The sequence below is a fragment of the Ovis aries genome, chromosome 24 (assembly GCF_016772045.2).
Source record: "Ovis aries strain OAR_USU_Benz2616 breed Rambouillet chromosome 24, ARS-UI_Ramb_v3.0, whole genome shotgun sequence".
Lineage (NCBI taxonomy): Eukaryota > Metazoa > Chordata > Mammalia > Artiodactyla > Bovidae > Ovis > Ovis aries.
In genome coordinates this window covers 22,376,443-22,391,053 of record NC_056077.1, presented here as the reverse complement: position 1 = coordinate 22,391,053, position 14,611 = coordinate 22,376,443, and the positions used below count along the sequence as shown (strand labels likewise).

Below are 14,611 nucleotides of genomic sequence, written 5' to 3'. Positions count from 1 at the left end.
GTCATCCTGATGGTGCCAGTGGGGAGGACCACTGGTCTCCAGATATTCACCCATGTCATTGTAAGCATGTCCTGGCCAAACACAAAAAACAAAAGCAAGCAATCCTTACCCAAAACAGGTGTCCTGCTTTGTTCACAGGTAAATTTGCATACATCACAATGTACAAACTTGCAAACTTTTCAGTCATTTGTGGGTTAGGGGGAGAGTGGCGGTTGGGAGACACTCAATTTGGGTCAACTTATCTAGAGGATCCCTTAAACTCAATACTGTGATTATATTCTTAGGACAAAAGTCACACGCTCTTACTATTAACTAAATTCATAGTCCCTAGCGCTGAGTAGGCTGACCGGTCATACAGCACCCCTCTTGGGTACCTTCCCCAGGTTCCAGCTTTTTGGCAAAGTTTCTGGGCTCGCCACCTCATTCATTTCATAAGCCTTCCTCTGTGTTGGCCTAGGGCCTGGAGCCCAGCCAGGAGCAACATGCTGTTGCAGGCAGGCCTCTATGGTGCTTCGGTGTGAATTAGAAGAAAGCTCCCTTTCCTTTGGGAGGCAGCAGGTCTGTTCCAGGCTCACAGTTTGGTCAGTGGACCAGGGGTGGAGTTTGACCTCCACTACCCCTCCCCTACCCCAGGCACAGCATCCTTGTGCAGGGCACGACCTGCACCCCTGAAACCCTGTAGGTGGTGGTCCTGGCTGCCAGCTTTAAGGGGCTCACTCACCCCTTTGCAGATGGCCACAGCTTCTTTGGACATGGACTTCGGATAAGCCACGTTGTGTTCCATGATCGACTGGAAGAGTTCATCCTCATCCTCCCCTTCAAACGGTGCCTGTGGAGCAGAGCACAGGGTGGGAGAAGGAGTCCTGCAGGAACTATATCCCCCGCCCAACTGCCCCACACCAGCGTGTCCAGCTCCCTGGGGTCCACAGCCAAGCCATACCCAGGGCTTCCAGGAAGAGGATAAGGAAATGGGGTCAACAGACGAGGGTAACCCCAAGGTCATGGAAATCACAGAGGGTCAGAGCTGTGAGCTGGTATCCGGCTGACACTCTCTCTTAAAGAAACCACGGGGCTGGGGGTGAGGGAGGACTTTCCTTACAAGTCACTTAAAATTCAATTACCTGCCCAGCCAACATCTCATACAGCAGGACGCCAAATGCCCACCAATCCACGGACTTCCCATAGGGCTGATAAGCAATTATCTGGAAAACAGAAGGCATCCGTCAGGGAGATGTGCAGGTTCTTGCAGTGGCTGAGAATGAATATGCGCTTCTCTTACAGTCAGAGTGGCGCATCCCTGGGGGGTGGCGGGGCTGGGGGAAGAGTTCTTCCTTTTCCTGACACCCGCTCATTGTGAAAGATTAAATTGGCCGTCACAGTCCCAGATGTGGGCCTCTGTCTAAAGGAGTGAACAGGGAGTCCAGTGTCCACCGAAGCTATTTCTTTACCTTAAGAAGATGGATATCCTTTACAGAGATACCTGCAGGCGGGGAAGGCATCTGTGTATGTCACACTGTCTTTTCAAAGCACTTAGTACGGTTATTTTTAATTTTAATACAGTCAGCACAGCATTTTAAAGGAGAAAACTTGTCTTTCTTTCTCATGATAAAAGTAATAGCATTTACACAACAATGTGACCGTATGTAAGACTACTGAACCCTATGCTTAGAAATGGTTAAGACAGTGATGTGTTTTTTTGGCCCCAATTAAAAAACTTTTAAGTTAAAAAATGTAATAGCAGTTATTATTATTTATTTAAAATACAGATATACTACAAGAATACGATTAAAACAGTTTTTTATCAAGAGAGACATTATGATTGATATTTGGTCCATTTTCCTCTAGATTTTTTCTATTAATATATATTAAACTGTGTGTGTATGAATGCCCTTTACATAAATACTTTAATATATGGAAATTTAATAAAGCATTTTATTCATTTAGAATTTCCATGCTAATATCTGTACATCAACAAAACCAGCTTTTTCACCTCTGCATAATGTTCCATTGGATAGATATACCGAAATCTATTTCATCAATACCCAACTGATTACATTTCCTCCATGCAATTAGATATGCGGACATCTGTCCAATTTTCTTCCCTTAAGATAAACTCCTAGGAGGAGAACTGGTGAATCAAATGGTATATCTAGTTTTAAAGGTTTTCATATTTATGACCAAATTGCCAGAGCATGGTGAAGTCTAGAACAGCTGTGTGACCATCCATTAGGATGTGAGTGAAGTGAGTGAGTGAAGTAGCTCAGTCGTGTCCGATTCTTTGTGACCCCGTGGACTGTAGCCTACCAGGCTCCTCCATCCATGGGATTCACCAGGCAAGAATACTGGACTGGGTTGCCATTTCCTTCTCCAGGGGATCTTCCTGACCCAGGGATCAAACCCAGGTCTCCCGCATTGGAGACAGACGCTTTAACCTCTGAGCCACCAGGGGCGCCCCCCATTAGGATGTAGGGGTGAAAGCTAAATGTATCAAAGGGATTAGTCAAGGAGCTAGGGATCGATATGTACACACTGTTATATTTTAAATGGATAACCAACACGGACCTACTGGATAGCACAAGGAACTCTGCTCCATGTCATGTGGCAGCCTGGATGGGAGGGGAGTTTGGGGGAGAATGGTTACATGTATATGTACGGCTGAGTCCCTTTGCTGTTCACCTGAAACTATCACACCATTGTCAATCGGCTATACCCCAATACAAAATAAAAAGTTCAAAAAAAAAGGGGGGGATTGGAACGTGAAACAGCAAAGGTTAAGGGGTTGAGGACTGAGGGCCACACAGTCCAGAGCTGGAACTGTTGTCACCCAGCCTGTGACCCCAGGAGACGGTACTTAACGTCTCTAACTCTCAGTTTCCTAATAATATCTATGTCACAGAGTTTTAATAGGATGAAAGAGAAATATGTGCCTCTCACATATTATGCCCTCAAAATGTCAGCTATGACTTAAAAGTTCTCTAAGTCAGTGATAGCTGGTTTTACTCAACAAATGTGTCTGAGCAAGCTTGGCTATTAAGCTTGGCTATAAAGGCTGTTTATCCACCTCCATCTCCCACCTTGGCATCTGCCCTGAAATCACAAGTGTCCTCTGAGGAGAACTGCCTGCAATGGATGAAGGAAAGCGTTCTGTGAGAACACTTATTGAAAGTGTTTTCACACTTTTAAAGTACTTCATGTCTCTTTTGATCCTCATGACAACCTAACAAGTTAATCCTTTTACAAAGGGAAATAGAGCCTGGGAGGTGAAAGAAGTTGCCAGAGGCGAGGGGGTTAGTTAATGGCAAAGCAGGGGGAAACCTGACCTGCAGTTTACTCCTCCCACCAGCAGGCTGCAGGCTGTGGGCTGGAGGAGGAGGCAGTTTCCCCGGTAACACAACTTGGGGCTTTAGGAACATCCAAGAATCTTTGAAAACCACACATGTGGGGGCCCATACTGCAGTGATTCTGATTCCATTCATCTAGGGTGATGCCTGGCCATCCCCATTTTAAAAGCTCCCCAGGGACTTCCCTGACCATCCAGTGGTTAAGACTTTGAGTTTCCAATGCAAGGGTTCAATCCCTGGTTGGGGAACTAACATCCTGCATGCTATGTGGAGGGGAAAAAATTGATTAATTAAAAAAATTACAAAAACTCCCCAGGTGATAGTAAAGGGCAGCAGGCTTTGTGAACCAGAGATCACTGAACTCACAGCAGATCAAAGAACTGTAACTGATATCCTAACTAATTAACACAGTGATAATAAAGCAATGTATGTCACACAGGGACAACTCCACTGGGTCCTAATAAAGGGTTAAGTGCTCAAAGGATTACTTTTCAATTCCTCAGATAATACACAAGTAAATTTACCTTGTGCAAAATTAAAACAGTATACAGATTAAGATTTACAATGGCCTTATCCTCAGAGGCAACCAGTGTTGTAAAACCAGCCTGGAATCTTCATGCATCTTCTGTACTTCTGCATGTGTATCTACATACTCATAAGAAACATATAGCAGCATTCTGTGTATTGTTATTTACCATAAATGGCATCATACTGTATTCATCATTCTGTAACTTGACTTTTTCCCTCTTAACAATGTTTCAATATCTGCATATACGTCTCATTCACTTTTTGAATTGAGGCCTAATAGTATTCCACACTGAGGAGGGCATGGATGGTAACCCACTCCAGTAGTCTTGCCTGGAGAATCCCACGGACAGAGGAGCCTGGTGGGCTACAGTCCATGGGGTCGCAAAGAGTTGAACACGACTGAGCGACTAAGCACAGCACAGTATTCCACACTATAAATCATTCAACCTACTGCCGATCCCTTGATTAACAAACACTGTTCACGTTAATACAGACAGGTGTGCTCTGATCTTTATAAGGGCTGCATAATATTTCTTTCTTTTTTTAAATTAAATTTTAATTTTTACTTTATTTTACTTTACAATACTGTATTGGTTTTGCCATACATTGACATGAATCCACCACGGGTGTACATGCGATCCCAAACATGAACCCCCCTCCCACCTCCCTCCCCACAACATCCCTCTGGGTCATCCCCGTGCACCAGCCCCAAGCATGCTGTATCCTGCATCGGACATAGACTGGCGATTCGATTCTTACATGATAGTATACATGTTTCAATGCCATTCTCCCAAATCATCCCACCCTCTCCCTCTCCCTCTGAGTCCAAAAGTCCGCTATACACATCTGTGTCTTTTTTGCTGTCTTGCATACAGGGTCATCATTGCCATCTTTCTAAATTCCATATATATGTGTTAGTATACTGTATTGGTGTTTTTCTTTCTGGCTTACTTCACTCTGTATAATTGGCTCCAGTTTCATCCATCTCATCAGAACTGATTCAAATGTATTCTTTTTAACGGCTGAGTAATACTCCATTGTGTATATGTACCACAGCTTTCTTATGCATTCATCTGCTGATGGACATCTAGGTTGTTTCCATGTCCTGGCTATTATAAACAGTGCTGCAAATAGAACTGCATAATATTTCTTAACATGAATTGCAACCCTTTTCCTTCACTGGTAGTCACTGAGACTGTGTCCTATTTTTTATTATTAAAAATAGTGCTGCGATGAAGAAAGGACTTTGAAGACATATCCTTCCGAGTATGGTGTGTGTTTGTGTGTCTGTACGTGTGTATGTTGCAAACTAGATTCCTAAGAGAGGAAGAGTTTTGGTAACAGAGTAGGCAGGTTTTAAATTTAGTGCCAGGTTACTTAGTGACACAGGTCCTCCCATCACCATTGTTACATATGAAGCCTTAACAGTCAGGAAGAGAGGAATTCGAGAATGTCCATTTCCAAGACTCTATGCCAAGCTCGCAGTTCCTTTCCATAAAAATCCAGTAACAGATTGCAGGATGCCACCTTCCTGAGCACCACTTCAGAGAAAAAGGGAGGCTATCATCTGGCACAAATTTTTGTACCATGACACGCTTGGGAAATCCATTCTGCAACTGACCGCATCCTCTGGGAAGGGAGGGGGAGGCACTAAAATAAATCTTCACACTTTCATTTATATCTTAATCACAGGAAGAAAAATGCTGAGTCTTTTAGGATTCAGCACAACTACTTCACACCTGTTCGCACACAGACCCTGTGTCATACGTCTGTCCCGGGAATCAATCTCTTTCTCTTACTCCTTCTCTGCCTTTCCGTCTCCCCTGAACACACGTTTCAGTGGCATAATTAGGAGGTATCACATGGCCATGAGCCACAGCAGCTTGACGAAGAATCTTACTGATGTGTGGTGGATGGTTCTTTTGAGTTTTATTTAAATTTTCTCCCAAACCTTGATGTATTTTGGGTCTGAGCTTCTGGGATGTGTGCTAAGTTAATTTACATGTGTGATCTCGAAGGAACGATTTAGAGTCTAGGAGAAGGACCAGCCTGAGGTCCTGCTTGTCTGGTACCCCTTAGACCTCTCCCAGCTGCAGCGTGGCCATCTAGGGCTCAGGGAAGACATCAACACAACACAGACACGCCTGAGGGGTTGGCGTCAGCTCACCTCGGGGGCGATGTAGTCTGGGGTGCCGCAGAAGGTCTTGGTTGTCACCCCGTCCCAGATGTTTTCCTTACACATGCCAAAATCAGCGATCTTGATGTGGCCCTCGGAATCCAGCATCACATTGTCAAGTTTCAGGTCACTGTGGGGACACAGATTCAGGGGCTGAATTAAATGCTGTTTCTTTTGAGTCAACAAACATCCACTTACTACGTGCAGAACGCTGTACCATGCCTGGTGGGGGCACAGCAGTGAGTACAACCCAGTCCTCACCCTCTAACAGCTTATGATCTGGCAGGGAGACACGAGGGTCTGCAACCCTCTGTGCTTTTCTTTTCCTGTAGCAGCAACTGTGCCAAGTATCTCGGGAGGATGCAATGAGACAGCAACTCTGAGAAGAGCGATCCACAGACAGCTAAATAAAACAGAAGCTTCCTCCATCTGGGCAGAGAATCCACAGAAGTGTCCTTTACCTGGAGGCATCTCTAGAGATGACCTTTGCAACATCAGGATCCCTTACGTTTCATAGGAAGGTTTTATACAAAACTATCATTTAAAAAAAAAAATCTCTGAAGAGCATGAAGGAAAAAAAACCTGATTGAGAGCATCTTGTTTACCACCAAGAACCCCACGCTCCCCTAAGCCAGTTTCTAGGTCATGAACCCAGGGGTTTCTACTGACTTACAATCAAAACATATTTGTTGCACACCTACTTTGCAACAGACACTATTCTTGGAGCAAAGTATATTATGAACAAGATAATCAAGCATCTTGCTCTTATTCAGATTAAATTCTAGTAGAGGGAAAAAGTCAATTACCAAGTATTCAAATCTATAAGCAGGCTTATTATAGCTTCTGATGAGTGATATGAAGGAAATAAAAAGAATGATGAGGTGGACAGGAACGGGGGGAGGTTACTATAACAGAGGATCGGGAAGGTATCACCTTCAAAGGGTGATGCCCTAAACGACACGGGCTCCACTCTCATTCTATGTCATCTGTGTTGATGGGGAGAGTTTGATGTTTGGGGACCCTTGCATATTTCCAGCATATCTGATGACTCCAGTAGCATTACACTTTCCTCCTCCCGTAACACTGATTCCAAAGTCGTCACTTGGGTGTTTCAGCACCCATGAGTAGATATGATCTATGGGCCAGACTTCCTCAATCCCATTAGAAACCCAACTTCCTCAAAGGTTAAGGGATCTACCGTTCAGTTCAGATCTCTCCCTCAAATCACCTTTGCTGGGTGGTGGACATCTGTGGCTCTGCCTATTCTAGAATCTTGGGGTGAGAACATCCTAATATTTCTTTGAAGAAACAGCTTCCCTGATTCTCAAGCCATATGAAGTTGGTGATACTGATCTTAACTTCTGCTTCCAGGAGTGGTCATGGTTGCCTGTCCTGGCCAGTGGAAATACTCTATCCTGCTAGCCACAGTGGATCACAGTTCCTGGTCACAGTTCAGGATTGGCCATGTGACCCCATATGAGCTGATCAAAGCCTCTGAACATTAACATCAGCCCCAACATTTTTGCTGGCACCCTCAGGAAAGATCTGGACTCTTTTTACAGCAGGATTGCTCTGGTGGTAGAAACTAAATCTGGTTGTGCAAGGGGTCACGAGGTGGAGGGAAGAAAGCTACTATAGATATAGCAGAACTCAGAGGGATCGAATAAATGCTCATAACATCATTTGAGCCCCAATCCTAGACTTTTCCGTTATGTCAGCCATGCTGCTGCTGCTGCTAAGTCGCTTCAGTCGTGTCCGACTCTGTGTGATGCCATAGACAGCAGCCCACCAGGCTCCCCCGTCCCTGGGATTCTCCAGGCAAGAACACGAGCGGGTTGCCATTTCCTTCTCCAACGCATGAAAGTGAAAAGTGAAAGTGAAGTAGCTCAGTCGTGTTTGACTCTTCGCAACCCCATGGACTGTAGCCTACCAGGCTCCTCCATCCATGGGATTTTCCAGGCAAGAGTACTGGAGTACTTCTTCTTCGATGTCAGCCTTCTCTGATGTCAGCCATACCACACCTCTTTTAATGAAAGTTCGTTTCAATAGAGTTGCTGTCATAATTTTCAACTAAAAGAATACAACCTGAAAATATATGTTGGCATCTCCTATCTGTGTCTGTGAGGTCTCTTCATCCATTTGCACTCCACTGTTTACCAACAGCAGCACCATCCTAGGATCTCTACTGCTGTCCATGGTACTACCCATATCCAACCTTCATGCTTCTCTACAAGCCACAGTGGTCTCTGAAGGCCTGCTTAGAACTTAGAAAAGCTAGACTCGGAAGCAATAAATATACCAGGTCTGCATGTGATTTGATTAACAGAGACCCATGACATTTCCCTCAGCCTGACCACATGCCCCTAAACAGGCAGTTGAGGCAACCCCAAAAGTGATGACATCTCTGTCTATTATAGAAAAGGAGCTTCCAGTGCTAAGAGCCAGCAGGTCATGGGGCTGGAGCAAACGGTCACATAATAATGTTTTGATAGTCCACTCCATTCTTTTGTTTAATGCAATAAATCCTCATCTATGCTTCTAAAGGGGGCTGGCCAGATGTCCTCATGTTCACAAATCCATCAAGAGCAAAATCAATACACATTCCAAGGATGGCAATCTACAAATCAGACACTAAGTTTGGAAGTCTTTCATCTTCCCCTCGCCCAACATCTCCAGCCGTGGTCCTCAGAGGGGACAAATCTACTATGAGTCCTCACCCTCTTTACTTGAGAGCTGTCCAAATAACGAGAGACCCAAATGAAGAAGAAGGGCATTTATAACATTTAAACGGACTTTGTGTGGATGTGCTCAGTTGCTCAGTCATGTACGACTCCTTGCGACCCTTTGGACTGTAGCCCACCAGGCTCCTCAATCCATGGGATTCTCCAGGCAAGACTACTGGAGTGGGTAGCCATGCCCTCCTCCAGGGGATCTTCTCAAGCCAGAGATCGAGCCCGTGTCTCCTGCATTGCAGGTGGATTCTTTACCCGCTGAGCCATCAGGGAAGCCCCTAGAAAGACTCATGAAACCAATCTCTGTCAACTTATAAAACCATTTATCTTCTGTCATGTAAATTTTTTGCAGTTTTCATTTGATTATCAACTGCCATCTCCACCAAAGTTCCTGATTGTGAGCAACAAAAATCAACTCTGACTATTTCAACCAAAAAAGGAGTTTTTAGAAATGAATTGGGGGAGCTCTGAGAATCTCCAAGAAGGCTGGCGGAGCAGACTTGGAGGCTACGCAGCCATGAACAATGACTAACCAGCACAGAAACGACCCAGTGAGGGCGCCCCTGATGCCACCATTGGGTACAGACATTGTCCCTTGTTCCATGAGGCCCTCGTGCTGGACTCTGGGTGCTATTCCTAAGAACCACTTCCCCTCACACCTCTGGGAACCAGACATAGCTGATGACTACGTCCACTCTCCATCCTACAGGCTCTGCTTCCTGGCCACTAACTTCCGATTCAACGTCTTCAGTGAATGTGACGAGCATCAGAGCCTGAGTTGTGTGTCTGCGCTTCCTATAGGAAGGCTGCAAAAGTATCTGCTGTGTTAAATCTTTACAGGAAGATATGGACTCCATTCCTACCCACAAATGAAAGGGCTTCAGAGGGTGAGTGGCTTAAAAGAATGACAAATATAATGGAGGAGGAAAGGAAGAATGTACTGTTAGGAGAAAAAGCTTTGCATTCAGGCATGGTCTAGCACTTAGAATCTTAATCTTAGGATTTTATGACCTGGACCGATGGATCCCAGATTCCAGTCTAGTTCTCTGATATATTAGAAACCATGCCTTGAATCCCAGACCTGTTGGCAAGAACTCAAATCATTTTCTGTCCTGGTTCCTCCCGTGGGACTGAGTTTTCTTCCAATAAACTTATAGTCCCTTAATTTATCTTCTCAGCAATGCTTAAGTGCCTGATTCTATTCTGGTGGAAGCCCATCCCATAGAGGGGTCAGGTTCAAATGTCAGCACGTAAGGAGAAAATCGTGTAGAGTGAACAGTTACCCATGATCCCCTGTTCTTTGGTTTAAGCACCAGCTGAAGTGATCAACTTGAATGTAGGGGTCTTCATGTCATACGGAAGATAATGTGTACCTCTCAACACCAGAATTACATTCAGTACAAGATGCTCCCACTATGACAGTCAAAGGGGAAGCTGGGGGAGTCAGAGGCTTCACGGGTCCCGTTTCATGCATGCATGGTGACACATGTTCATTGAGGGTGAGCATGACTACACTATTTACAGTTGAAATTATTACGGTCACTCGCTGTTTCTATTTCTTTACTGAGATCAGGGCTGTGCCAGGTAAAGCCACTCTGTTTCTTGACTTTCATTCCTCTGTTATCAGGAGCACACAGGCAAAGTGGGGACTCAATGCACTCAGGACCTGCTACCTCAAGGAGTGAAAAAAAGCCCCAGGACTCTGCAGGATTCTGGCAAGGTCCCTCGCCTTCCCTCCCACCAGGGCCAGCAGCCTCACTTCCACCCTCTGCCTTGAGATCACCAAGCTAATCTCTTCATGCCTTTTATTACCATGTCCTTCAGTTGCTTTAGGAAGACCAGGCTTCCGAGGGTCTTCCCTAACTCTTCAGACCCCAATCTCATGACCTCTATGGAATGTCAGGCAAGCACCACCACCCAGCCCACATCAGCCCCCTCTCCTACTTGACTCCCTCCATAGTACTTCTCACTATAGACAGCATTTTTATGAATTACGGGATCTGTCTCCCACCACTGGAATCTGAGCTCTACAAAGGCTGGCCTTTGTCTGTTTTCTTCACAGTGCATCCCCCCACCTAGAGTAGAGGCCAGTATATGATATGGTGGGCTTTCAAGAAATGTTTATCAAATCAGTGAATCAAATGGACTTTGATGACTCTTCAAGATCTTTTAAACAGACCCTCACTTGGGCCAAGTGTCCTTTGGAAGCCCCGTGCCACATGCCAGCCTCCCTTGTACAACAAACCAGCCCGAGCCTGCACTGGAATGCTTGCATCTATGTGGTATAAGGAGAATTATACACCCTGGACTCACTGACAAATAGCAGCCCCAGGCTCCACAGTCTGCCTTGCATGAGATATAAAGTGGGATGAGTCATCCAGCTATGATCATACGCTTGCTCCTCCAAAAACGGGCAAATGCCAAGTCCTGAACTTAATCCTGTCTTTCAGGGCAAGCTACACAGAGATCCATTCCCAAACTGTAGTTACATAGCACAAAAAGAAAGAAAGAGAGTGAGAGAGAGAAAGAAGGAAAGAGAAAGAAAGAAAGAAATTTGTTTCATAATAATATGATCCAGCACATTCTGCCAGCCAAGAGTCTTTGCTTGCTTCCCAAATGTGGGGTCCACGGGGAAGAGAAGGACATGCTGGGTCCCCAGTGGTTAGCCTCCTCCTCTTAGAGCAAATGGTCTCACATCTGAGGCTCCGAACCATCTTTGGAGGCAGAGTCCATCAAGATCTTCTATCATCATACAGAGCTGCCCAAACTTTGCCAGGGCAGTGGGCGATGCTGCCTGGCAGAGCACATGCCCAAGTTAGTACTGGAGGATTCCTCCCCCACCATGGATTCTAATTTTAAAAGCAGTTAAAGAAAGAGGCAGGGAAGGGAGGAGCCAAGGGAGCCGAGGAGATGGAAAGTACAGCAGTGTTCGCTTACCGGTAAATGATGCCCTTGCTCTGCAAGAAGAACAGACCGATGGCAATTTCTGCAGCGTAAAATCTGAAATTAAAAAAAAAAAAAAAGCAATGGAGAAATTCAAGGACACCATATGCCCGCAACTCTCAGAATTCAATACAATATTGAACTGAGCATAGGGCATGAATGTCTCACCTTGGATGGTCAACCACACAGCTCATAAAACGAAGTATGGGAGTCTGGATGGATGAACAGGGTTTAGAGAGCTATGAGGTTGCTTTAAGGACCAAATAGGGTGGGCAGAGGTTCAGCAACTGTTTAGTGGGGAGGAGGCCACAGGATATGATGAACTGGCTAGAGAAGGATTGTTTCAGATGACAACAAGTTAAAATATCTCAATGACAACACCTAACATCTGTGGAAGGCTTCCATGGACCTTGTATCATTTCAGGTTGTTATCTGATTCAGTCTTGACAATAACCTTATAAGGTAGTGGCTCTGTGGTAAAGAATATGCCTGCCAATGCAAGAGACACAGGTTCAATCCCTGGGTTGGGAAGATCCCCTGGAGAAGGAAATGGCAACCCACTCCAGTATTCTTGCCTGGGAAATCCCATGGACAGAGGAGCCAGGTGGGCTACAATCCATGGGGTCACAAGAAGTCAGACACAACGGAGTGACTAAAGAGCAACAAGGTGCTACAATTACCTCCCTGTTCCTCAAATGAGGAAACTGAGGCTTAGTGACAGGAAATACCCTGACCAAGTTACACAGCTAATACACAGCACATCCAGAATTGGAAACAGCATCTGGCTGAAGTGTTAACTTTTCATTTTCAAAATCTAAGAGAGATTTTGGGAGACCCAGAAAGCCCAGTTGTAAAGGCTGGGCAGGGCTTTGGGGAACTCTGTAAAGTGTCCTGACAATGTGTCTCATATGATAATGGAATAAAGGTCAGTGGTCAATTAGATGTTAGAAGTCCTTTTACTTCTAAGCAACCCATTAGAATTGTGCCAAGACACACAAATGGCATGACCTGGAAGCACGGGAATGGTAACCCTTCCAGAATCAGTGCTTGTGACCTGGGCAGGGGGGAAGAAAGGGGGCAAGGCTGAGCTGTGTGGGCACCAGGAGGCCTCTGCAATGACAGGATGGGGCCCTGGGTGAGCCCTACAGGCTTTCCGGAGGGACAGTAGGAGACCAGCAACCTCCCTAGGAGAGGTTAGCACTGCCGATCCTGTGACTTGCCACACACCCATTCACCAACTGCAGGGAGACCCAGGATGAAATGAGTGTTCCAGACCAAAGAGACCAGCTGCCTTGTGGGCTGAAGGTGATGGAATGGACTCAGCAGGGGAAACAGATTTCCAAAAATCCAGAGTCAATCTCCCCACTCCAAGAGCCACAGAGTGTAGCCACTATGCAGCTTGAGCTTTCATCTCCCTGGAATGAGGACAGCTAAGAGGGAGCAAGAACGTGAGCAAGGAAGATCTGGGTCAGAATTTTGGGTCTGCCTCACACGAGCTCTGTGACTGTGAGCAAGTCTCTAAAATCTCTGAGCCTGGCACATGGTAAGCTCTTAACCAATATGAGCAAAGGAAAACACAAAGCCTACAGTGACACTCCCCAAGGAATTTTTAGGGCTTTCCTGAAGAGCCAGGGGCAAAACGTGGAGGTCAAGAAATAGCTGTGGTTTTCAAGCTTCCAGCTTTTAGCGGGTGTTAAGCAAGAAACAAATAGCCCATCTCAGCAGAACACCCTCTGTCCCGGCCACACATTTCTCTTAAACAAGAAGCCCAAGATATTAAAAATTCTTATTTGGCTAAAAACCCAAAGGAACTAACCACCCACTCATTCATCCCAAGGGAAAAGCACAGGGCCACTTACACGGCGTGAGGCTCCTTGAACCGGCCTACTTGCTGGATGTGGTACATGAGGTCACCGCCATTTACATACTCCATCACGAAGTACAGGCGATCCTGGGAGGAGACAGCAAAGAGCAAAGTCAGCCTTCTGGAGTTTCTTGGGCCCTGGATGGAGAGCAGGTAATAGCTGAGATTTATGATCCAAACCCCCAGGACTCAATGATAGGCCAGGTGCCTTGATTCCCCAAATGAATTATTTGTGCCATTGGAAGTACACACGTTAACACAGGGAGAACGCGAAATTTAAAAAAAAATCTTTTTGTTTATTTGGCTGTGCTGGTCTTTAGTTGTGGCATGCAAACTCTTAGAAGCAGCATGTGGGATCTAGTTTCCCAATCGGAACGAACCCAGGCCCCTCGAATTAAGAGCACAGTCTTAGCCACTGGACCACCAGAAAAGTCTCTGAAATTAAAGAAAAAAAGAATAACACTGGGCTTGCCTGGTGATTCAGTAGCAAAGAATCCGTTTGCCAGTGCAGGAGATACAAGTTCGATTCCTGATCCATGAAGATCCCACATGCTGCAGAGCAACTAAGCACATGCGCCACAACTACCGCGCCTGTACTCTACCGCCCTGGAGCCGCAGCAAGAGAGGCCACCGCAACGAGAAGCTCGCACACCGCACCTAGAGAGCAGCCCCCACTCACCGCAACTAGGGGAAAGCCCGTGCAGCAGTGAAGACCCAGCACAGTAAAAAATAATAATAATAATTAGGAAAAAATTAGTAACGCTAAATTTACTCTCGTTTGTACTGGAAAATACAACCAGCACATCAACCTTGTGACTTAATGGCCATCATTTCAGAGAAAGCTAATTCTAATAAAGGGTGAAGACTACGAAGTGAATAATTGTATGACAGGTAATACGCAGCCGTGGGAGCCAGCCTCCATGAGGCGCCACCTCCGGTGATTTTCACTGCCCGATGTTCACTTCCTGGTGTCGTCCCTTCCCTCTATGAATAGGACTGACTTCTGTAACCAACAGGATACTGTAAA

General features: G+C 45.6%; 1 protein-coding gene across 2 annotated transcripts in view; it reads right to left on the bottom strand.

The window, feature by feature from the left end:
- The window catches only part of PRKCB (protein kinase C beta), a 374,676-nt gene that overhangs the window by 33,381 nt on the left and 326,684 nt on the right, over nt 1–14,611 (bottom strand). For both annotated transcript variants that reach the window (XM_027961511.2, XM_027961512.2), the window contains exons 11-15: nt 13,580–13,671; nt 11,715–11,777; nt 6,037–6,175; nt 1,122–1,202; nt 722–829 (exon numbers count right to left, since the gene is read on the bottom strand). In XM_027961511.2, the coding sequence (XP_027817312.1) occupies nt 722–829; nt 1,122–1,202; nt 6,037–6,175; nt 11,715–11,777; nt 13,580–13,671 (483 nt within the window). The remainder of the gene's footprint in view (nt 1–721; nt 830–1,121; nt 1,203–6,036; nt 6,176–11,714; nt 11,778–13,579; nt 13,672–14,611) is intronic.